Source organism: Antedon mediterranea, chromosome 3 (assembly GCF_964355755.1).
Source record: "Antedon mediterranea chromosome 3, ecAntMedi1.1, whole genome shotgun sequence".
Lineage (NCBI taxonomy): Eukaryota > Metazoa > Echinodermata > Crinoidea > Comatulida > Antedonidae > Antedon > Antedon mediterranea.
In genome coordinates, this window is record NC_092672.1 from 23,337,281 (window position 1) to 23,362,704 (window position 25,424).

The 25,424-nt window shown below is 32.1% G+C and overlaps 2 protein-coding genes and 1 pseudogene across 2 annotated transcripts in view; 2 read left to right on the top strand and 1 right to left on the bottom strand.

Moving 5' to 3' along the window:
- LOC140045063 (uncharacterized) overlaps positions 1–25,424 on the top strand; it is a 213,670-nt gene that overhangs the window by 9,799 nt on the left and 178,447 nt on the right. The gene's annotated exons all lie outside the window — the stretch shown is intronic.
- Positions 825–18,856, bottom strand: LOC140044172 (unconventional myosin-XIX-like; annotated as a pseudogene).
- The window catches only part of LOC140044173 (uncharacterized), a 352,654-nt gene continuing 351,584 nt past the window's right edge, over positions 24,355–25,424 (top strand). The window contains exons 1-2 of the mRNA XM_072088650.1: positions 24,355–24,747; positions 25,051–25,200. Of these exons, the coding sequence (XP_071944751.1) occupies positions 24,355–24,747; positions 25,051–25,200 (543 nt within the window). The remainder of the gene's footprint in view (positions 24,748–25,050; positions 25,201–25,424) is intronic.

The window sequence follows — 25,424 nt, forward strand, 5'->3', positions numbered from 1 at the left end:
CATGCCAAAATCACACCTTTTACCATGGCAACCATTAATTTTTTTTCAAAAATATTTCAGTTTTGTTATATTTACCTAAAGTGTGAATAATTACCAAAGTATGACGAAAATTCATTTTTTGGCATTTGGCCACATTATGTTGATATTTGTAGTCAACCGCTCTTAAGACTTAGAAGATGTGCTTACATCCTCAAAAATGCACTCTCGTAGACGTCATTTTAGATTTGACCAACAATTCTCCAATCAAATGACAAGAATTCGAGTAACTGACCGGCACACAAAAAATTTCTATTGTTTCGGGACTGAAAGAAACCGAATGCAACTTTAAATCATGTCACACGTCATGACACCATTCCAATGGAATGGTGTCGGGAACACACACACAAAGTTTGAATCCCAAATGATCCTAAATGCATGGGACATAAAAATCACAAACTTAAATCATATTTCTGAGAATTATTTTTATTTACTGAAATTATGTTGTTAGTTTTACATGATTTGTTTATAATAAAATTTAAAATTTGGATTTCATATTCATTTACATGAAACTTACTCATGCGTGAAAACCAAATCAAAGCTGAAAGAGCTCCACAAACACTCTGAATTCTTACAGTGTAATGGATGTTAAGTTTTGTAATTTTACAACAATTGTATTATTGTTTGTATTGTGAATACAAACTTGTACGACAGCACACGCATGTAAAAATTGAATTGTGTCAATATTCAATTTTCTTTCAACATATACAGTAGACAATTTGCGGCATTTGACACAACCTTGATACTGGTGGTAGTTATTAACATACTTAATCCTGACATGAACTGTATTATAACCTAACTGGACCATGATACAGCAAACCAAGTAACACAATACCAAAAGCTATATCAATGGCAGGAGTTGTTGTAACTTGCACAAACTTGTTATTGATGGTAGTAGTTCCTTGATTTACAGGCTCCTCTTCAACACGTCTACCATTCTGGTGCTCACTAACTATTGGTTTATGTGTAGCACATTGTTCATCTGAGCTCTTCTTTTGAGATATTTCATCCCCATCTTTCTTTTGTTCAATGTATACTATGCCTATTGTATTTTCCTCACTTCTACCACTATTACAGTTCAGGTTACCATTTTCATGAAATTGTATTCTAGAATTGTTATTTACATTTTCTGGTTCTTCAATTTCATTGATGCTTTTATCGGTAAACTTATCTCTCTTGTCTTGATCTTCAACTTCTTTACTGGTAAACTTATCTCTCTTGTCTTGATCTTCAACTTCTTTACTGGTAAACTTATCTCTCTTGTCTTGATCTTCAACTTCTTTGGTGCCATTGCTTGAACTAATCACCAACAGGTTACGGTCATGAGGTTCATTATCCAATGATACTGCTGACAGTATACCTTCTGTTAATATGCTATTGTTTTGTTGCGATTGTTTATCATTGCATTCTTGCACATCAGAATCAGCAAACTGGTAAAAATAAATATTAAATTGTATCAAGAAAAATATTAGATTAAAAATCATAAACTGAATGTTTATGATGTGAATACGGAGAATATTTCATGAAAATTAACTGATTGACCATTTAATGAGGCGGAACCAAGCACAGGTAATCTCTCAGTAAATGAAATATACTCTATTCAACATTATTAGTTTCATAACACAGTACATATGATGATGTGTTAATTTAACATTAAAGTAAGTACATGTAAATGAGGATGTGTTAGTGATGAAGGAACATACTTCACATTGTAAAGTTTGTTGGTGCAGCGAAGATTGAAAATTGCGAGTTTTAAGTAAAAGCCTACCTCATCTGAATTCAATTCATTTAATTGTTCATCTAACTTGCGTTGGTGTAAACGAATTGAATATCCAATCATAGCATACTGTATGACACGTGCTGCCTCATGTCGTCTCTTTACATCTTTTCTCACCTTCCAGCCTCTAAAACCTACAACATATCAATTCTAGTTAGTGACAATTAGTGGCTTGGTTTGGTAACAGCATGATGCCTGCAAGATATTTGTCAAAACACTATTACAATCAATACCTGCTTGAATGATGACCACAGCTGCCTCTTGTTTACTTTTGGTTGCCAGGATCTTTCTCCACCACATCTGTATTACACCAGCACTTAAATTGAATTCCTTCAATCTTGCAACTTCAAGTTTATCCAACTAAATGAAAAATAACGGAATATAATAAATATACAATGATGCAGATTCTTACTTACTTTTTTACAAGCTAAAAGTATTATAATTTGGTGCTACAACTTTTTCATAATGTTATAAGATAGCAATTTTACTGATTTTCAATGACTTACACACATTTAACTGGGTAATAATTTTTAATAAAATGGTATTTTTTAAATTGTGTCAAATTAATTGTTCTTTTCTTTTTATATTTATATACTTTTTTAAAAAGAAAAATGCCTCAATTTTACATAATTATTTAGTTAATTTTGGTGAATTTCCTATCTTATTATTAAGTTATACGACAAAAATATTCCTGTAGCACTACTTTTAAAAATAAAGGTTTATTTCACAACACTCATTCAGCTCTACTCCACAGGTTTATATTATACAGATATTGCCTGCTTAGAGGTGAAATTCAACAATCAACATTCCTGAGGGAATGATATTTTTCTCGAAGAACTATATATTACATCTGTTATATTAAAATATGTAGCAGTGTAAGTAGACTTGGCTGGGTCGGCAAGCCTAGTTCACCTTACCTTGGCGAAAAATGACCGTATAAAGTAAAAATAATTGCTAATGATTCGTTTGCCATAAAATATTCACTTAAATTAATTAAAATTTAATTTATTCTACTGCAAATATAAAATAATTAAATTATTATTAAACTACTTTTAAGTACCTGTTCCTCTCTTAGGAATATCTTTGTTTTTCCAAACAAAAAGCTTTTCATTTTATTTTCTTTGTCTGCTTCAGCTAAAACCAGATTCGTAATAACAGCACATTTACTTTTTGTATCCAAATCTTTTACATCTTCTGAGTTTGACCTTATTAATAATTCATACCTCTTAAGAAAATCACTGTACAACATTCTATAAGAAAATTGTCATTATCATTCAGAATCAAGTATAACAAACAACACACTGGCAAGTATGTTAGTAGGTGTTCAACATGTACAGTATGCACAGGGATATATAGTATATATTATAAACAACACACTGGCAAGTATGTTAGTAGGTGTTCAACATGTACAGTATGCACAGGGATATATATAGTATATATTATAAACAACACACTGGCAAGTATGTTAGTAGGTGTTTAACATGTACAGTATGCACAGGGATATATATAGTATATATTATAAACAACACACTGGCAAGTATGTTAGTAGGTGTTTAACATGTACAGTATGCACAGGGATATATATAGTATATATTATAAACAACACACTGGCAAGTATGTTAGTAGGTGTTCAACATGTACAGTATGCACAGGGATATATATAGTATATATTATAAACATCACACTGGCAAGTATGTTAGTAGGTGTTCAACATGTACAGTATACACAGGGATATATATAGTATATATTATAAACAACACACTGGCAAGTATGTTAGTAGGTGTTTAACATGTACAGTATGCACAGGGATATATATAGTATATATTATAAACATCACACTGGCAAGTATGTTAGTAGGTGTTCAACATGTACAGTATACACAGGGATATATATAGTATATATTATAAACAACACACTGGCAAGTATGTTAGTAGGTGTTTAACATGTACAGTATGCACAGGGATATATATAGTATATATTATAAACAACACACTGGCAAGTATGTTAGTAGGTGTTTAACATGTACAGTATGCACAGGGATATATATAGTATATATTATAAACATCACAGGCACAGAATAAATTCTACATTGCCCGGTGATATACTGAAATTCAATTAATTAATTTGAAACGATGAAGATGAGGAAATCTGTGAGAATGAGAAAAAGTGGCCTCCACCAAGATTCAAACCCGGAACCTTCTGCTTGATGTCCTAACCATTAGACAACTGGGGCTTTCATGGTATTGTTCAAACTCGATTGGATCGTCGTGGTAAGGCGGTATAGCACTAGTCCCTCAGTTGTACGCACACACATCAGAGATCAAATTGATACGCCCTCATCTTTCAGTATATATATACATATATATATAAATCCAAAGGCAAATTACTGAACAAAATGACAATGCTGTGGGTATCAGTGGCTGGATCTCAATGGAGATACACAAATAAAAAGCGAAAAGCTAAATCAAAACGATAAAGTAAACAGCCTTCATCAGTGCAATACCTATATATATATATATATATATATATATATATATATATATATATATATATATATATATATATGTATTGTAAGTCCTAGAGCAAGCTGTTTAATTGGGATTGTAATAGTCAAAAATACAGTAAAATACAAATTACAACAAATAAGAAGGTTGTAACATGTTTAGTGCAACCTATAAAACAATACAACACAACCATTTTAGTTTTTGCTTAATTATTCAATATCGAAAACAAACAGGTGTAAGCTGACCTGGTAGGGAAGCCTGTTGCACTGATCTCAATTGTTTCAAGTTAACTTAACTAAACAAGGATATCAACCAGTCATAGATGGGTACATTGTTAGTGCAAAAAGACACAAAACAACAGCTGTAAGCTGACCTGGTAGGGAAGCCTGTTGCACTAATCTGAATTGTTTCAAGAACACCGCAAGCACGTAGTTGATTTATAACATGAACGTTATCAAAGCTGTCTGGTTGACACTCAAGACTTGGTTTGATACAGCGGATGTAGTGAGGTGTTGTTTCATGTAAAGTAGCCATAAGACTGTCCAATGAATTCTAAGATATAAGATACAATTGTTAGATTGTTACCCCGAAGATTACATGTAAAAACTATGGTATCAACCAAAATAAGTATAAGTAAATACAAAATGGAGGAAATATGTCTGATAATCAAAAAATAAAATATCTTGCATATATTATTAGTTACATTTTCAACAGAAGTAAAAAAAAAAATTGGGAAGAAATAATTTGAGTGATCCTGCAGATGTTTATTTGATTTATTTCAGCGTCATAAAAAACAATTTACAGATAAATTACAATTAATATAATATACAGGAAACAAAATATGAAACATCAACAATATACAAAAACAGGGATGCTGAGGATAACCCATAAAAGTCCTTGTTTCCCTGTTTTCTCCTTTTTTCAAGAAAAAGCAAAAACAACAACAAAGCAAAAAAACCTATCTAAATTCTAAAGCAAGAGCTCAGTCTTGAAGCTATTTTTCCATACTAAATTCATCAAGAGTCTAAATTAAGTTTTGAATGAGTTTCAACTTTCAGGATTCTGTACCTTAAATTTTGATACCACTGTAGAAGTAGTCTTTTTGCCTTTTGTTTTACTTGGACTCTGAAAAAAATTCATAAAATTAACATATTTTAGGTTAAACAGAACTATTGACATAATTGACAAGATGCAAAGACATTATAAATATCACACATTTATTCGGCATTGTTCTTTGTTTAAAAGTTTCATGATGTAACATTGATGAAGACAGAACTTAAAAAGCAATGGTATAGTGTTAGTACGGTGTTACTACAGTGTTAGTATGGTGTTAGTATGGTGTTACTACAGTGTTAGTATGGTGTTACTACAGTGTTAGTATGGTGTTACTACATTGTTAGTATGGTGTTACTACATTGTTAGTATGGTGTTACTACATTGTTAGTATGGTGTTACTACATTGTTAGTATGGTGTTACTACATTGTTAGTATGGTGTTACTACATTGTTAGTATGGTGTTACTACATTGTTAGTATGGTGTTACTACATTGTTAGTATGGTGTTACTACATTGTTAGTATGGTGTTACTACAGTGTTAGTATGGTGTTACTACATTGTTAGTATGGTGTTACTACATTGTTAGTATGGTGTTACTACAGTGTTAGTATGGTGTTACTACATTGTTAGTATGGTGTTACTACATTGTTAGTATGGTGTTACTACATTGTTAGTATGGTGTTACTACAGTGTTAGTATGGTGTTACTACATTGTTAGTATGGTGTTACTACATTGTTAGTATGGTGTTACTACATTGTTAGTATGGTGTTACTACATTGTTAGTATGGTGTTACTACAGTGTTAGTTTGATGTTACTATGGTGTTACTACATTGTTAGTATGGTGTTAGTATAGTGTTACTATGGAGTTTAAAAACAAATGATAAGATCAATCACCTGTAAACTGGTAACATTAGCATCAACTAATTGTTGCACAAACTTCTTGCTGCTAATTTTAAGCAAATCTACAAGTTCTGCTGGAATACCATCCTAAAAACATCAAATGATACACAATAGATTAATTAGTAAATGAACATTCACCTGTGTACACTGCACATCAAATCTAATGAGCAAATATAATGTAATAGCAATAAGGTTTCCATTCAAAGTAAATATTATAGGGATACTCAGAAAAAAAGCCATTGTAATAGGGCAGGAGTTTCGTTTCGTTTCGTTTCGTTTATTTATTTTTTCCACTCACTTATATATATATATATATCATTTACATTTACATAACATATATTAAATGTGGGTGGATGGAAGTCACAGTAAGTTCACTGAACTTTAAGTCGTGACTCCCGTATGCCTAAGTATACTAACATTGCTACAGAGTAGACTAAAATATGAATATATAATAGTGAAAGTACATAAAATAAAGAAAATAAAAAAATTTTAAATTATAGAAGTTAAGATAAACCAGGCAATTATATAATATATGAAAAAAAGGGATAATGATAACAATTAGAGTACAATATGAAATATAATTAAATATGGTATAATAACAAGTATAACGATACAATGTAGCTGAGATTATTGTATACCAGGGTGAAGGATTTAATGCCATGTATCACCACCAAATAAATAAGGATAAAAGATCGGCGAAAAATTATGTAGCATATTCTGACACCATTTTGTGTTTGAAATTAGATTTAAAACTAGAAAAGGAAGATTTCTGTTTAAGTTCATTTGAGAGTGAAGTCCAAAGTTTGGGACCAAAATAATACATAGAAAATCGTCGAGCCTTAACATTTAAATTATCAAGGATATAATTGTTAACAGAGGATCGGGTTTTATAGGAATGGCGTTCGTCAATTCTTGTAAATAAAGCATTAAAATGTGAAGGCAGTAAATTGTTAGATAAACGGTACATAAATGAGGCAACTTGTAATTTATTTAAATCATAAATGTTTAAAACATTAAATCTTTTAAAAAGTAATTTTGTATGGGCTCTAAATGATTCTCCCGCGCAAATCCGAAGTGCACGTTTTTGTAGTTTAAAAAGGCGGTCAATTTGAGTTTTCTCTAGACTTGTCCAGGGGCATAACGTATTAAATTTATCTAGAGTAATTGCCCAACATAAATTGGCATAAGAAAGGTAAGGCAAAACTAAAGTATTATAAAGGGTTAATAAGGTTTTTTGAGGGAAGATATGTTTTAATTTGTTCAATATTCCAACATTTCTAGAAACTAGATTACTGATTTTATTTATATGTAGTTTCCAAGTCAGAGAGGCATCTATGGTTACTCCTAAAAATTGTGTTTCATTAACTCGTTTGATCATTTTATTATCAATGTATATTTGTTCATTTAAAGAATTTGAAATTTTACGTTTAGAAAATATTATATAGTTCGTTTTGAATGTATTAAGAGTTAATTTATTGTGTTTGAGCCAATTTGAAACTTTAAGTAACTCATCATTGACAATTTTAAACAAGGTATTTAATTTAGGATGAGAGAAAAAAAAATTTGTGTCGTCAGCAAATAAGATAAAATTTAGTAATTTAGAGCTGTTTGGTATATCGTTAACAAAAATCAGGAATAAGAGTGGTCCAAGAATCGATCCTTAATAAAATTATTTAAGGAAGTAAACTGAACACGATTGGAAAGGTAGCTTTTAATTAGTTTTAAAGGAAGGCCTCTGATACCGTAATTTGAAAGTTTATGAATTAAAATATCGTGGTTAATAGTATCGAAGGCCTTAGATAAATCAAGGAAAATGCCAACAGAAAACTCATTTTTACTCAGGGCAATTGTAATTTTGTCAAAAATATCTAATAAAGCAAGATCTGTTGAATACTTTTTCCTGAAACCATATTGGCCTTTAAATAAAATGTTATGTTTAGTTAAAAAGGAAGAAATTCGATTATGCATTATTTTTTCAATTAATTTTGAGAAACAAGGAAGTAGGGAGATTGGTCTGTAGTTATTGAAATGATGAGGATCTTCTTTCTTGTAGATAGGGATGACTTTAGCTATTTTAAAAGAATCAGGAAAAATACCGGTTTGAAAAGAAGTATTAAAAATGTGAGTTAAGGGTTTGCATATAAAATTAGAAACACGTTTAATAATTTTATTGGAAAACCCATCAAACCCAGGAGATTTATTATCTTTGAGGGAAAGTATTATACTGACAACTTCATGTTCGGTTACAGGACTAAGAAAGAGAGAGTGCACACATGGACGAGGTAGGGTAGAAGTATAATTATCATTATCCGACACATGTATTTTGTTAACTAAATTTGGCCCTATACTAGTAAAATAATTATTGAATTCAGTTGCAATTTGTTGAGGATTATTTAATTCAATGTCATTGTTAATAAAGTGAGAAGGAAACGGTTTACGAGATTTCTTGCCAAGGACTCCATTTATTGTTTGCCAGGTTTTTTGTATGTTATTTTTATGGAATTCAAATTTGTCACTGAAGTAATTCTTTTGGGCAGTACGAAGGATTTTGGTAAGTACATTTCGATATTTAACATATTTATCTTTGTCCTTTTGCTTTTTAGATATAAGAAATGTTTTATATAATTTGTGTTTTTTGTCGATAGATTTAATTAAGCATTTAGTTATCCAAGGTTTTTTTTCTTTCCGAATATTTCGTCTGGAACGAGTGGTTTTAATGTTGTTATTATATAATGTACTAAATATGTCGTTGAATAAAGCGTATGCCTCATTGGGTTCATTGGAGTTATAAATACTAGTCCAGTCAACATTTGACAAATCATTACTTAAGGCAGAAATTGAAATATCATTGACTTTTTTTATGTATATATATTTTGATTTAGGTTTCAGGTGTTGGAGAGGTTCTGATTTATGTACTAACAAGAAAACAGGAAAGTGATCCGAGATGTCCGAATATAGAATTCCGGAAGAAATGTTATCGTATAGATTATTACAAAAAATATTGTCGATTAAAGTTGCAGAATTACGCGCAATTCTAGTTGGCCTAGTAATAAGAGGATAATAATTTGATTGAAATAAAGTATTAACAAAATCAGAAGTACCTTTATGTGTTTTGGAATTTAACAAGTTAATATTAAAGTCTCCTGAAATATATGCTGTTTTTTTCTCATTATTAATGGTGTCAATTAAATTAGAGATATCTTTATTAAATGTGTTAATGGATAATTCAGGCAAACGATATACTACTCCAAGGATTATGTTTTTGGGTTGTGCATCGATTTCAATGAAAAGAGATTCCGAACCATTAGTAATGATAAATGATAAATCAGGGCGAAGAATATATTTAAATCTCTGGTGTAGGTAAATGGCAACGCCTCCTCCTGGTCTTTCAGCTCGTGAAACATGCAAGAGGTTATAATTGGGAATATTATAAAAGGAAAAAGGCGTATTATGATTAAAAAAAGTTTCGGTGAAGCATAGTGTTGGTAAATTGATTGTTCGTTAACTTGATGAAATTGTAATATTGGAGAGCATATGTGGTTAAATAGGTTGAAACACTCTTGTCGTTTTCTAAATTGAATTGTGTTAGTGAACCAATTCTTATTTTGATATAAAAACAGAGAAATGTAATACTGTAAGATGAGCACGTACTCCAGACTGAAAAAAGATGGCAGCCGTAAATGTGTTCAAAAACATTATTTAACATAACAAATAATAATCTAATATAATACATTCACATATTCTTGTCAAAGCACAGTGAAGATTTATAAATCGCAATGGAATGAATAAATTCTAGGTAATCTAGCATTTTTGTATTTGAGGATCATATAGAATGCGTTCACGGTTATACGCTTAACACGCTGCATTGTGTATTGTTCTCACGCAGATAGGCTCAACACAGGCATATAGCAGTGCGTACTGCGTAGGGCATATCTGATTGGTCGATTGAAAGTCGCTATTTTGTTGGTTCCCTCTCCATAGAGAATCACCTTTTGAACTGCGATAACAGAGCATAATAATAGATAGAGCATTACCTATAGCTACAAACAGCCATTCATACATTTTACTGTGGTATTTATTTTCAGTTATAAGATTATGAGAAATGAGTTTAAACGAAGCAGATGCACTATTCCATAATTGTAATGCTTTGAGAAACTATTTATGAACTTCTAACCCCCTTTTTTTGTGAATATACTGTAAAACTGGCTTTCAGTTGTAAGTATATTACCTTATTCTTTTCAATTAGACCATCCACTTGGTACGTAACTTTCTCTGCATAGTGATGCACAACAAAAGCTGGTGATGTCACTGATATATGTGCACGAGATAAGCTTGCACTGCTGATGGTGTCATAAATAAACTAACAAAATGAACTTGGATCTGAATGTCTGTTTAACTTGCATAGCTATAAACAAGATAAACTTGCAATTAGAAAGTAAATGACATAATAACATGATTGTGATCCTTAGATGGACAGTCTCCACTAAGCACAACAACTTGTAGTTTACAACTGGTTGTGGTGTTACTGTACTTTTGAATCTAACTCACTGGGCATAAGGTCACTCACCATCACTGATGTGCAGCAGGTGAATATTGGGGTTAAGCTTGAGGTGCAAAAGTACATCAGCAGCAGGTTTTCTAGTGTAAACTAGGCTCAAAAGTTCATTATTTATCTTCTTACAAACTACAGTTTATTTATTGATTTGGGCAATCAAGACAAACTATGGTTTTCAAGACAAACTATGCCTGTCGGGTAAAAACCACTTTTTTTCAAAATGTAAAATTCAAAATAGGAAGGAGTTATTATTTTACGACATACTGTACTACGATTGAGAAAGGCGAATTCTTAATACAGCACTGGGACAACTCATCTTTTTGTTGTCATACATGCAGCATGGTTTCATGGTACAGCAGTTTATCTTTCAATAAAAAGTACAAACTACAGAATACAGGTTGTCTTTTTCAACCATTATTTTTCGTCTTGCGAAAAACTATGACTTACAAACGTATTGTTTGTATTTTAATCGAAAGACAAACTACGACACCCCAATATTCAACATCAAAACATGTTTTATTGTCAGTGGAATAGCAACACTTACTTGATTCATGAGAGCAAATATACTGATGTTGCCTTCAATAACATCAAGACATGTTTTATTGTCAGTAAAGTCTTCAAATTGCCATGGAATTCCCTCAGATTGACAGTCATCCTAAAATAATATAAAGATGACTATTTAATCAGCAGTATGATTATCTTTATAAAGGTTCATCATTATCACTATTAGATAAAAAAAAAAGTGAATGATAATTCTCATAAACTTTAATTATTATTGTTATCTTATTATCATTTTATATTGTATTATAATTATACTAGTATTTTGATATTGAGTTTTTTAAGTTTTATTTATTTAACAACATATTTATACAGGATTATTTTCATTTATTTTTATTAATTAATAAAAGAACTGTATTTATTATCACTCTTATATGGTGCTAATAAAACACTGTTGCGACAAACGGTATTTTATTTTATTTTGTTTCATACTCATCCAACAGCGAGTAACCCGCAAATTACAGGATGGATAAACTATTTAAAAATTTCACAAGACAAACATATACACAAGATGCTCTAAACTTTGGGAGTGGAGTTGTAAATTGTCATGAGAAAAAAACCCTGACATATGACAGGACTTGAACCCAGGACCCTTAGATTGGTAGCCAAGCATCATAACCACCAAGCCACAGCCATAGCATACTCTATATATAGAAAATAAGTTTGTTGGAATACCTGTTCTACTTTGAGGAAGTTGTGCACAAAATGTTGCTGAAGCTTCTCATTTGCATAATTTATGCATAATTGCTCCAAACTGTTAAATGAAAAACTTTCAAATCCATAGACATCCAGTAGACCAATGTAAGACTGCCAACTCCTGGCCATGGTACAGCCATTGATGAATCCAACGAGCCAATCAAAACTCTGAAACGTTAAACCATAATTTAGTCACAGTCTTCAAAGCTAGTTTTTTTTGGTAAAACCAAAGTGGGGTTGAAAAAGTTTGCATGTAAACATTTTCTCCTGTTACATACTAACTACATGACAAAGAAAAAAATTAGGCAGAAAAAAGTCAGGCCATGACAGAAAGAGAGATTAGGCAGAAAGAAAGAAGTCAGGCCATGACAGCAATAGAGATTAGGCAAGAAAAAAAATAAATTAAATTGACTAAGTATTAGAGTTTGCATGTATGTATGTTTATTTTATTTTTGTGAATGTTTAAAGGTGTATGTAGGATTTGCTGTGGGCAATCCACCTCAGTGCAACCCAGCATGCATATGGGGAAGCAAATAAAAGTTATTGGATTTGTACAACATCTTCTGTGGGTTTGTTTTGAATGTATAACAGGTCAGTAAAAAGGCAAATACTACACAACAAGAATCATTTTCAAAAGAGTAAATAGGTTTCTTTCACTACAAACAAATATAGCTTTAATGTTTGTAAAATACCTGGCATAGAGTAACTTTGCAAGACAATCTCTCCTTGTATGCCATTCATCTTTTAAGCAAGGTTTCATATAAGACACTCTTTCTACGCTTGTGAGATGCAGTGATTTGTCGGAATGCAAGACATCTAGTTAAGGCACCAACATCAAGACCAAGTAACTGTGCAGCAGCATTAACAGATGTGTCAACTCCTGATGAAGCAACATCAATAGTACAACAATATGATATATTGAATAATTAGTAAATTAGAAAATCTCTCTTTCGCTGAAATATTTTGTCAACATTTTTTGAAGATGGAGAAGAATATTAATAAGATTATTTAAGATTTTAAAATGATATAATTATTAACGATATTTTTTTAGATATTTTGTGACCAACAATATCGTATCATTGGGCATGTATGGAAGCAGTTTCAATGCTAGAGAAGAAATTGGCCTGTTGACGGTTGCTGCGTCAGGAGCGGGCACCACAGGTTGTTCCTGGTGCTGGGGTTGTGCTGGAGGTTGCGGTAGCTGTCGTTGTTGCTGTTGTCCTTCCATTTTAAGTTAAATTCGGTATAAGAAAGTCGAGGGACACCACTTTAGTATGGATGAATGACACTCTCAGTTCCATGCCTCTTTAGTAGGGTGTCACCACTTTAGAAGTATGTCGAGGGTCACCACTTTAGTAATTGTCGGCGCAACGGTAAAATAAAACAACTACTAAATGTATACAGTAAACTATGCAATTTATTCCAAGTGAATCAAGTGAGGATTCTTAATAAATAGATAAAATATACAATATACAATATTTGATAAGACAATGCAATAAACGGTGTAGCTAAGATGCTGGTTGAGAAAAGAGTGTTAATAATGTGGTCAGTGCATGATAATATTGGGCTTGGCCCATCTCATCTGACCAATTAGGATTAAGAGAATTAATGTGGTTTTCTGTTAGAGTCATTAACATTCTTAAAATCCATTAGCTAGAAAAGTGAAGGTAACAGGAAGGTAACCTGTCAATGTGAGGTTAAATAAAGAGATATATAGAGGATGTATAAATAATCAAATTAAAAGTAAATGTTGAAATGTTTAAAGGCTATGTGGTAGGTCTGCTACACTACCATAATATTAAGGTATTCCTTATGTCCGTTTTTAGTTATTTCTCATATATTATATTATGGTAGAAATAAAAACAAATAAAAAAATACTTAAAAGATATATATACTGTTGATAGAATATTTTGAATCATAAGTAAACGCCAATTTATTATAAACATAATCTATTAAAACTTAAAGGTTGCAACTACTTTAAGCTGAACTATAAATACTGTATGCAATCTTACAGGTCGCAACTACTTTAAGCTAAACTATAAATACTGTATGCAATCTTAAAGGTTGCAACTACTTTAAGCTAAACTATAAATACTGTAAGCAATCTTAAAGGTTGCAACTACTTTAAGCTAAACTATAAATACTGTATGCAATCTTAAAGGTCGCAACTACTTTAAGCTAAACTATAAATACTGTATGCAATCTTAAAGGTCGCAACTACTTTAAGCTAAACTATAAATACTGTATGCAATCCTAAAGGTTGCAACTACTTTAAGCTAAACTATAAATACTGTATGCAATCTTAAAGGTCGCAACTACTTTAAGCTAAACTATAAATACTGTATGCAATCTTAAAGGTTGCAACTACTTTAAGCTAAACTATAAATACTGTATGCAATCTTAAAGGTTGCAACTACTTTAAGCTAAACTATAAATACTGTATGCAATCTTAAAGGTTGCAACTACTTTAAGCCAAACTATAAATACTGTATGCAATCTTAAAGGTCGCAACTACTTTAAGCTAAACTACAAATACTGTATGCAATCTTAAAGGTTGCAACTACTTTAAGCTGAACTATAAATACTGTATGCAATCTTTTTATTGGTATAATACAGAAAATAATTAAACAGCATAACCTTTATATCATTTACCTTGTTTTTCAGAATCAATTTCACATGGTCCAGTGACATCATCACTAATAAACTCTATATTTCCAAGATAAAGTATACCACTTAGAACCTACAAATAAACACATTTTCAAATTCAATTCAATAATTCAAAAAATACAATTATAACATTACTATTAGATTTATGTATAAAAAACATCAAAGTCTATTATCACTTATTTATATACTACCATTTGATTTACATTACCATAAATGTGTAAAAGTTGTTTTGAATCAATATACTATCATAATTGTAAAAACTAGGTAAAAGTTCACTGATGTTTACTGTCCACATGTGCTGGATTAGTTCAACCAAGGCATCTAAACACATTGCTTTGGTTCAGTTAGTTCACTGATGTTTACTGTCCACATGTGCTGGATTAGTTCAACCAAGGCATCTAAACACATTGTTTTGGTTCAGTTACTAATAATATCACCATCACTAAGTTTAACCATGTTTTACCAGTTAATTCACTCTTCCCTGGTAAAATAATGTTTGTTAAGTAACCAGTTCTAATTAAGTAAAAGTTTCTTAATTTAAATAATTCTTGTTGCTTTGACCTGCTAAGTCCAACATTATATTATTTGCTTACTAACTAATTAAGTAAAAGTTTCTTACTTTAAATAATTCTTGTTGCTGTGACCTGCTAAGTCCAACATTAGACATTGCTTACTAACTAATTAAGTAAAAGTTTCTTACTTTAAATAATTCTTGTTGCTTTGACTTGCTAAGTCCAACATTAGACATTGCTTACTAACTAATTAAGTAAAAGTTTCTTACTTTAAATAATTCTTGTTGCTGTGACTTGCTAAGTCCAACATTAGACATTGCCTACTAACTAATTAAGTAAAAGTTTCTTACTTTAAATAATTCTTGTTGCTGTGACCTGCTAAGTCCAACATTACACATTGCTTGCTTTGTAACTATAAAATCTTGTTTATCCTTTTGATTACATGCATCTTCTGAACGGTTTAGTGTCACATAGTTTAAGTTGTCTGAACTCAATACATTTGGTAGTAACCAGTTCCTCATTTCCCTTTCATTTGCGCCAAACAGCATCTATGATAATTTGAAAGAAGAAATGTTAATGATATTATTAAAAAGACTAATAATGAGAATAATATAAACTAATAATATATTTCATGCTTTGATAACATTAGTAGAGTGAGTGCTTTCTTGCCCAATATTACAAAATATTACAAAGTGACAATTTTGTTTCAAGATGTTTAATATCAGTACCAGAAAGATCCTTTTCACATCTGCCTACATTGATCTCCAGACTTATTACATGTTTTCATATTTACTCACGAACCTTGTGAAATCACGGGAGAAGTATTGTCATTGTATAGTTGATGGTGCTATCATTAGTACAATCTCAAGTTTGTGAGAACAAAAAAGTCACGCTTCGATACTTTCAAACAGGTGTATGGTCAGTTAAATACCAGGACAAAGCACAAATGCGTAGAAGAAACAAAAAAACAGGCCCCTGTGAATATCAGTAGATTTTTAAAAACATGATTACAACCAAAGGGTACATGTTTGCTATTAGCCTACTCACTTTAGAAACATGGCAACAGAAATAAATTGCAGGGTTTTCTCTAACCTGAAGAAAATATGCAAATGTATCACAGTTTCCAGCAGTTAAGTTAAACAGTTGGTTATCCGGTTTAAAGGTACACCAAAATGAAACATAACTAATACTAACTTGGTAAAAGATGTGAAAATTCCTGGCACCATCACATTGATAAACAACTCTAGTTTTCTCAAGAAGATATGTCTGAATAGAAGCACCAACAACATGATTTCCACTGAAAACAAAATTGTAAAGTTAAAATAAGAATTCCTCTTATTTGTAAGAGTGTGTGTAATTTCATTCTTCCCTGCTATGACACACAAAATGGCATATGTAGAAACTCAAAATGCATGGCCTGTATACAGTATGTTGGTTGAACATTGACAAATAAAAATAATGTATGAAACTTACCGACTGAATTGTAGCTGAATGTACTTTCCAAAGCGGCTACTATTGTGATTCCTGGTTGTGCTAGCATTGCCTACGAAAATGAAATAATAGTTGTCTAACAGAGATGGAGTTGTAGGGAGGTGTGGGGTACTGGGTGGCAAAAGATTAATATTACTGTATATATATATATATACTGGTGCAGGCCATCAAATATTGCCATCAATTGCAATTAATTCTACTAGTCTTAATGATACCAAATCTGCCAAAAATTAAATTTGAGCATAAAATCTGACGAAATTCATATTTAGAACATACTGTAAGTTGGCCACTGCTCATCAACAGTTTTAGCCTATATATTATATTAGGAGTTTAAAGGATTTTTTTGACACCATGACTGAAGGTTAAAGATTATGCTAGAATTACAAAATGTAAAATCAGTACACAAACTGCTTTAAATTAGCATTTTAAATTTCATTTTACATAAAGCGTTAATCAATTTTAGGTTAGGTGTAGCTTTATTTATTTATTTTTAAATCAGTATGATACTTATTGACTTTTATATTTCAGTTTTCTCAGGGAAGAGTTAAATTACAATTTAATTTAACTCTTCCCTGGTTTTCTTGTAATTTTAATGGTACACTATGGTACTCATTTTTATTTGGTTCTCATCTCTTTATCGACTGTTCTTATTCTATTTTTTTCTTTATCTGTTGATGATAATGATGATGAATATAGAACATTTGATATATTGATATGATTTAAAAATGCTGATTTTGTATATTTAAATAACATAAAGGTGCTTCTTCTAGCGATGTTTCTTAGGACCATAACAGTACATAGATGTTTTTACATTTGAGAATGACATAGTGTATCTTACTGTACTTTATTAAAGATAAACATAATAATTACCAAATGCTTCAAGAATAGGATTTGAGTCTAATATTCTACGTTCAATGCAATCTGCTGGTGATGGTGTAAAACCACTATGAACAAAAAAGACAACAAGTTATCACAAATAAGTAACAAAACAGAGACAAATCTATAATTATGATGAAATAAAAACTGTAATTTTACATACATGAGAGTGTTTAATGATATTAAATTAAATGGGTTTATTTTTATTACCCAGGGTTACATACTGCCACCATTGTCAGATATTTTAGTAAACATCTTGCATTCCATGTCTGTAATAAAACAATAATAAATAACAGAGAATAACAAACGTTTTTGTATTTTCACAAAAAATATTGACAAACTGCCTTTGTGAAAATGGATTGCCAACATTCCCTCTTTGCACGTCTGGCAAGCATTTAGTGACATTCAATAAATCCTGATTTTGTAACGGTGTCTTTTGAAACAGTAAAAACAAATTATAGCACTCTCTATTACTTGTCCATGCTTTTAGCCTCTCTATTTTTATTCAATTTTGGGCCTCACTATTATTTCAAAATAAAGAAGTGGTTTTAAATGTAAAAAATTGACTCTGATTACATTGGTGAAAACAAACGTAAAACTGAAATTGTTGAATTACCTTTCCAGAACCACTTTCACCGCTGACAATTATTGACTGATTAATCTTGTCTAGTCTTCTAGTAAGATTACACAAAGCTGTTTCTGCAATTCCAAATACATGTGGTGGGTGTGCCTGAAAAAAATAAAATAAAGAAAGATGTATATTCCCCAAAAAACATAAAAATGAGGATTAATAAATCAAGCCATTTTGCTGTTTTAAAAAAGTTATTAATTTTAAAGAAATAAAAACAAACAAATATAGTGTTTTTACTTTAAAAAAAGACAAAATTAATGGTTAAACTTAACCAAATGTTAAAAAATTACAGTCTTTCAGGTAAATAATGTTTTTTTTTCCAATTTTTGGTCAAAGTGAATAACTACAGTATTATGTGACATAAAATAGCATATTCAACAAAACAATTATCTTTTCAGAGGAGCTCTGCATATATCTCTAAGTTCTCACTTCTAAGAGCAACTGAGGACATATTAATATTTTTTCCCAATATTGAAGATAAAGTGAAGTCAAGATTTTAATAGTGATGTCATCAACATATCAATTTTCCTAAAAATCAATAGTATACTAGCAAATCGTTGTTTACCTTTTGATTACTATGGTAACGATGAATCATATGAACATCAAAATATCCAGCTGCTTTGAAAGGATTTAAAGTAACAAGTGTGTTGCCAGTCTGAGTGTAGTATCTACCAGAAGTACCGCTCAAGTGTGTTGCCAGTATTTTGTCTAATTTTCTTCAAATTGTTCTACTCTAAAAATGTATTACTGTAACTATAAATTTTATTTTAAAGTGGTCTTTAATTGGAGAAAAATTTGAAGGAAAATGTTGGATTCATCCAAATTGTGGTCTTTGATCTCTAATTAGAGGGCGGCAACAGCTAATGGTAGAAAATAGGTGATCATCTGTCTTTAAATTAGATTGAGCTTTTAATTAAAGGAGTCTTTAATAGAAGGAAGACCTGTATAGTACTAACAACCATTGAAACATGTGTCTACTATTAATTCACTTACCAGCAGGTTCTGAGAGAGGATTAAGCAAAACAAGATCATCTGTATTGATCCAATCTGTTTGAGTACACAGCACTGGATAGCCAGCATGACCACGTATCACAACCTCCTAGACAATGAAGTTACAAGCAATATTTAAAATACATTATATAGAATACTTAGTAGCAAGGTTGGGTTGTTGGCATAGATGGTATGCTTCCCTCCCCTCCTTACCTTACAATTATATTTAGTGACTATAATCTTGCCATCACTAAAACATGAATTAACACATGCTCGAACCCAGACCTCTTACCTGGCCATTAGATTTAGTGACTATAATCTTGCCATCACTAAAACATGAATTGACACATGCTCGAACCCAAACCTCTTTTTCATCATGTATCCACACCATTAACCCCTGAAAGTACAGTAAACAGTTCATTATTCAATTCAATCAACTTTTATTATCCACAATCTGATTCTTTTGGTTGTGGCAGACTCACAAATGTAAACAAACATTTAAAACAAATGTTTAAAATACACATGTATACAAATTATTGCTAAAGAGTAATAGTTGTAAAGTCTAACAGCTTTCAGAATAAATTAAAATTTTGCAGATATTTAGCATAATGGATGCTATAAGCTCGGCTATAAATAAGCCCATCGCTAAATACCTTTGAATAGGCCTAGAGTTTTCGCATCAGCAGAAGAACACGAAACATAGCCTAGGACAAAAATCATTCAACTGTGACCACTCTTGATCATCGTCGTGATTTTGCCATGAACGGTCTCTTTGGCCATGCGCAGATCATGCCGGGAACCAGTACAAATATTGCGCCCTCTCTGGCGTGGTCCTGTTGTCTTTTTAGAGAACACTGGATTTTTATTTGGTAAATGGTAGTTCAAGTCCGTAGTATTTTTCAGTAAAACAGGTAGCGCAAGTGCCTCATGTCTTGAAGTGGCTGCTGCACCCACCGTTTGGTTTATATACAAGTGACCCCCCTCCCCCGGATGCCAGATGAAGACTTATTGAAAACAAGTTAAAACGTTGCACATGTACATATTATTTTTAAACAACCTACTGACTTAAAGAAGGGCTTACACAGATGGAATTAGTAAATTAACCAGCCAATGTGTGGGGCAACCATTTCATTCCATGTCTTTAATACCCTAATAAATAACTGTGCCAAGTATCAGAATGTTCACTTCAGGTCTACTAAAAGTAGGCCTACTATGCATGACAAGTGTCAGAACCCAGGTAAAAATTCCAGTTGAAGACCAGTTGGGAATTTTCCCAGTTGGGAATTTTCCCTGTTGTGAATTGAGACAATTCCCAGTTGAAAAACCAGTTGGGAATTTTTGAACTGGTCTTAAAAATCCCAGTTGTAAATTTTTCCCAGTTGTGAATTTTCCAACTGGTCTGACCGATCCCAGTTGTAAATTTTCCAACTGGTCTGACTGATACCAGTTGTAAATTTTGTAACTGGTGTGATTGATCCCAGTTGGAAATTTTCCAACTGGTCTGACCAATCCCAGTTGTAAATTTTCCCACTGGTGTGATTGATCCCAGTTGGAAATTTTACCAGTTCAATAGGTCTAAAAAACAGTACAAATACAAATCACTCAAATAACATAAATTCAAATTTGTTTAGTTTAATAACTTGTTCTGGACAATTATTATTTACAGTAACTGTGCCTCCTGTGGTAGGGGGCGTTACTCCACTAAGGTCTTAATGACCCGCATACCCCCACATTATTTACAGTAACTGTGCATCCTGGGGTAGGGACGTTACTCCACTAAGGTCTTAATGACCCGCATACCCCCACATTATTTACAGTAACTGTGCATCCTGGGGCAGGGGCGTTACTCCACTAAGGTCCTAATGACCCGCATACCCTCAAAATAGGTCTAATCAGACATTGCCAGTTTACGCTTTGCTGGCCGGTTTAAATCAGCGACCTTTTCTGTTATATATCGGTTCAGTCGACTCCCCTCAACAGCAATTTCTTCCCGTGTCCTACCAGATTCTGATAGGTATTCAATGAATCTATCTGAAATATACAAAGCAAGATACACCTACATCAATAATTGTCAATTAAAAATATGATTTAAACAGAAAAAAAACTGCAAACACAAAGAATATTACTCGCAAGCATTCATAATGATGGTGGATGAAGAAATGATAAAATTTCAATATACTTAAAAGAAAAAAGATTTGTAAAAAGCCCCCTTTTTTACATTACTTGTGCATGTTGTCTGTTTGGTTTAATGAATTAAAGAAGCATATATTTGAAAACAATTAAGCATTTTCATGGATGTTATACACAAAGTTACGATTTCATTGAATTCAGAAAAAAATTGGAAACTGTAACAAAAATAGAAATTATTATAATAAACATACATACCTCTAACTGCCTTGTATTTTACAGGCGTCATTGCTGGCTTGGCAACACGGGTTCCTATGTGCCTGGGACACACCTTTCCCTCTACCGAACGGTTCTTTAAAGTCTCGGAGCCCCATACCGCCACAACCAGAGACTTTACAAACATTGATGCTTTACGGTTTGCTTTTATTGGTTCCCAATTTTCTATGGGCAGAAATAGCCCAAAACCAATGTGCACCTGAAAAAATAAGAAGGTTGATTAAAAAAAGTACAGTACTTCCTTTCTATTCCTTTCTTTTTAATTCAAAAGTGACATTAGGATAGCAGTAAAGACAAAAATACCTGTTTATGAGGAAACCAAGAGGGGGACGGAAAACTACTAGATTTGAGGTTCATTTACAATTTGGCCTTCATACAGATGTAACTGGCTCAGAGAAACATTGGAAATTAAGTTGTGGAACCGTTTAGAGTCCACAGTGGACTGATGTTCTCTAAAGAAAAACAATTAACATGCATGATTTCAGATATTGACGTAGTTACAGATAATTAAGGGTCTAATTTCTACTGCACCAACTCAATTTGTTATAACAACTTACTTGTCCATCTTGGTTGGTCAAAACTGGCGGCAGGTCATCTTCCTGGGTTTGGACTTCTGTCTGGGGCAAGGGATCTTTATCAGGCTGGTCTACAGGTGGCTGACTATCAATTTGGTCTTTGGATGTGTGTGGCTGATCATCAACTCTCTTCATTTTTTGCACACCTTTGGCTAAAAAATGAAAAAACTTCGATTTACCAAAAAAATTGTTGGTATCTAGTCATATATATACAAATTCCAAACAAAATTCATAAAACATTTGTTCTGTTCACTCATGCCTGCTAGATAGTCTAGGCTCCAGGTGGAAAAAAAGTTTGTTTAAATTTTTAATTTCTTTTTGAAAAAAACATGCATGGTGTATATTTATATTAAATTATATAAAAAAAACTACATACCAATCGGAACAACATTTCTAAGGAGTGCTTTTTGAAGGTCTAAATTAATAGACCGGTACTCTTTAACTTCTTTTTGGCATTCAGCCAGCTTCTGATTTACAGTGTCCATTTCTGTTTTTGATGTTTTTCCATTTTTGACGATATTTCTCTGCCAGTTGAGAAACTTTCAAATACTCTTCTTCTGATACAGATTTACTAGTTGATTGCTTTGAAACAGCAGTACAGAGCGGATTATCCCTCTTTGTTTTCAATTTCTCCTCTAGTACTGTGCTCAGAGCAGTCTTCTCAGCAGCAGCAATACTTGATTTTTTCTGTTTCTTCAATTGCAAGAATAACAAGAACTATATCAGAAAATATGTTTGTAATTATAGGATACATAACGAAATGTGTGTAGTGCAAAGGTTGCATTAAACAATATCCTTTATCCATGAATTTATGATCAATGATCATAAATGTGCACTGTTTTAACTATTAACATAATTTAAAGTTTAGTTTTTTCATTACTTTTTAAATTGTGAACACTTAATTTCTACTAATAGAGTTAACTACAACAATGTTAACTTAATTTAACCAGAATCAAATGAATAGAAACATAAATATAATTACTTACTCTTTCCTTTTTTGCTGATTGTAATATATCCTCGTCACTTGTTTCCTCCACACTTGTGTCAAGGATTTTGGGAACCTTAACCCTTGATTGATTAATCAGCACATCCAGATTTTCCCGGGTATCTATTTAAACAAAATTATTACTGTTAAAATACTTTTGATGGTCCGTTATTTACCATTAAAACCAGTGAGTTCTTATTTTACAACTCCCTGATTAAAACTATGGTGCACTGAAACTCCCAAAGCAGTATGTTAATTTATGTAGCACGGTGAAATTCATGACCATGTCCCCAACCAACAAAAAAGGTAATGATAATAAAAATAAAATAATTTATATCCATTTTTATATTTGTATATATTATATGGATAAATCAATGAACTTCACGTGGTAATAATGCAGTATAGTAAGTGCGAGAAAAGGAGGGATAACTTTAGATAAACAAGTCATTAATGGCAATATTGGTAAACTTTCCATGAGATCCCTGATTGCTTGAAATTAATTTGTTTTCTTCGATTAATAACGAACTATTCACAACCGCTAGAACTAGCACTACTAAATTTAGTAATGGATGTTCAAGTAGGCTCCGGGCTAAGCCTACATCTAGTATTTAAATTTGTAAAAAAAAATGTATTTAAAAAAAAATTAATGTTTACTCTGGTAGTAATAACATTATAATTTATATGGTTTTAACAACTCCCTGGTTAGGCATTGCTAGTATAATTCAGATTAAAATGTACAAAACAAAAATAAGTGCATTACCTGCTAACAACAAAATCTGAGCCTTGTAGTAATCTTCATCTCCATCTTCATTTTTCCAGAGAACGCGAAAGGCCTTCTGCTTGTTAAAATCCCCATCTTCAGTGGTTGAGAAACGCTTAATACTGCTTATAGGCACAACAGTTTTGACATTATCGGTAATGTAGCGTACATAAGCAAATTTAAAATTGGACATGATGATGAATACAAAGATAATAGTAATAATATACTGTGGCTTTTCTTGGCAAAACGATCTGTTTAAATAATACAGAGCAAGTGATTTCGATTTCTTGGTGGGCCAACTTGAACTTGTTTATAAGTTGCAATAAATAAATGATTGGACATGTCAAATTAAAAGAGCAATTGACCAATAAAAACGACCGATGCCCCGCGGTGTAAAAGGACCATCACCACTCATCAACCTGCCAAAGTTTGAGATTGTATGGGGGTTTGTACCAGATTACATGCACTCAGTTGCATTGGGCGTAACCAAACAATTAGCAGAATATTGGTTGGAGTCTGCCAATGAAGATTACTACATTGGATCACCTAATAATTTGCGTATTCTGGACCAAAGACTTAAAAGCATCAAGCCACCCAGTATAGTGACAAAGGTCCCACGTGCTATATCAAAAAGAAAAAGTTGGAAAGCTTCAGAATGGCATAACTGGCTTTTGTTTTTCGCTCTACCTTGTCTTAAGGGCCTGCTACCTGATCTCTATCTCTCACATCTTGGTGCCCTCGTAGAAGCAATGTTGTTGCTTCTCCAGCGATCGGTAAGTCCTGAAGATGTAAATAGATCTGATGAGCTTCTTTTGTCATTTGTTTTCAGAATGCAAGTACTATATGGGCCTTCTGCAATGAGGTATAATGTCCACTCATTAACTCATCTCCCCAAAAGCGTTATGTTATGGGGACCATTGTGGACTCATACTTGTTTCCCCTTTGAGTCTGCCAATGGTGTTGTGAAACGTCTGAAAGGAAATAGGGGTATTCCACAGCAAATTATGCATTATTTTTTGCTAGAAAAAGCTCTCCCAATGTTCAATGAAATCTATAATATCTCATTTGATATTCAGCAATTTGTTGATGATTTAAACAGGACTCGAAAACCTGTTCCTACTGATCAGTTAGGTTTAATTTGTATGTATGGGCAACCAAAGGTACAGCAGCTGTCCGATGTTGAAATTACTGTACTCCATAGGAATGGTTATGATGTAAATGAGCAGGTCAGGATCTATTACACACATATTCAATCATTAAAACGGTTATACTTAACGGAGCATTTCTAAGCTGTTTGATTTGTGTCCGTGAAAATAGGATGATTTGGACAATTGGAATGTATCGTATAAAATGAACTATAGCTCCGTCGGAATGTTGTTTATTGATGGTTAATGAATAAAGAGCGATAGGATGATTTGGACAATGGGAATGTATTGTATAAAATCAACCA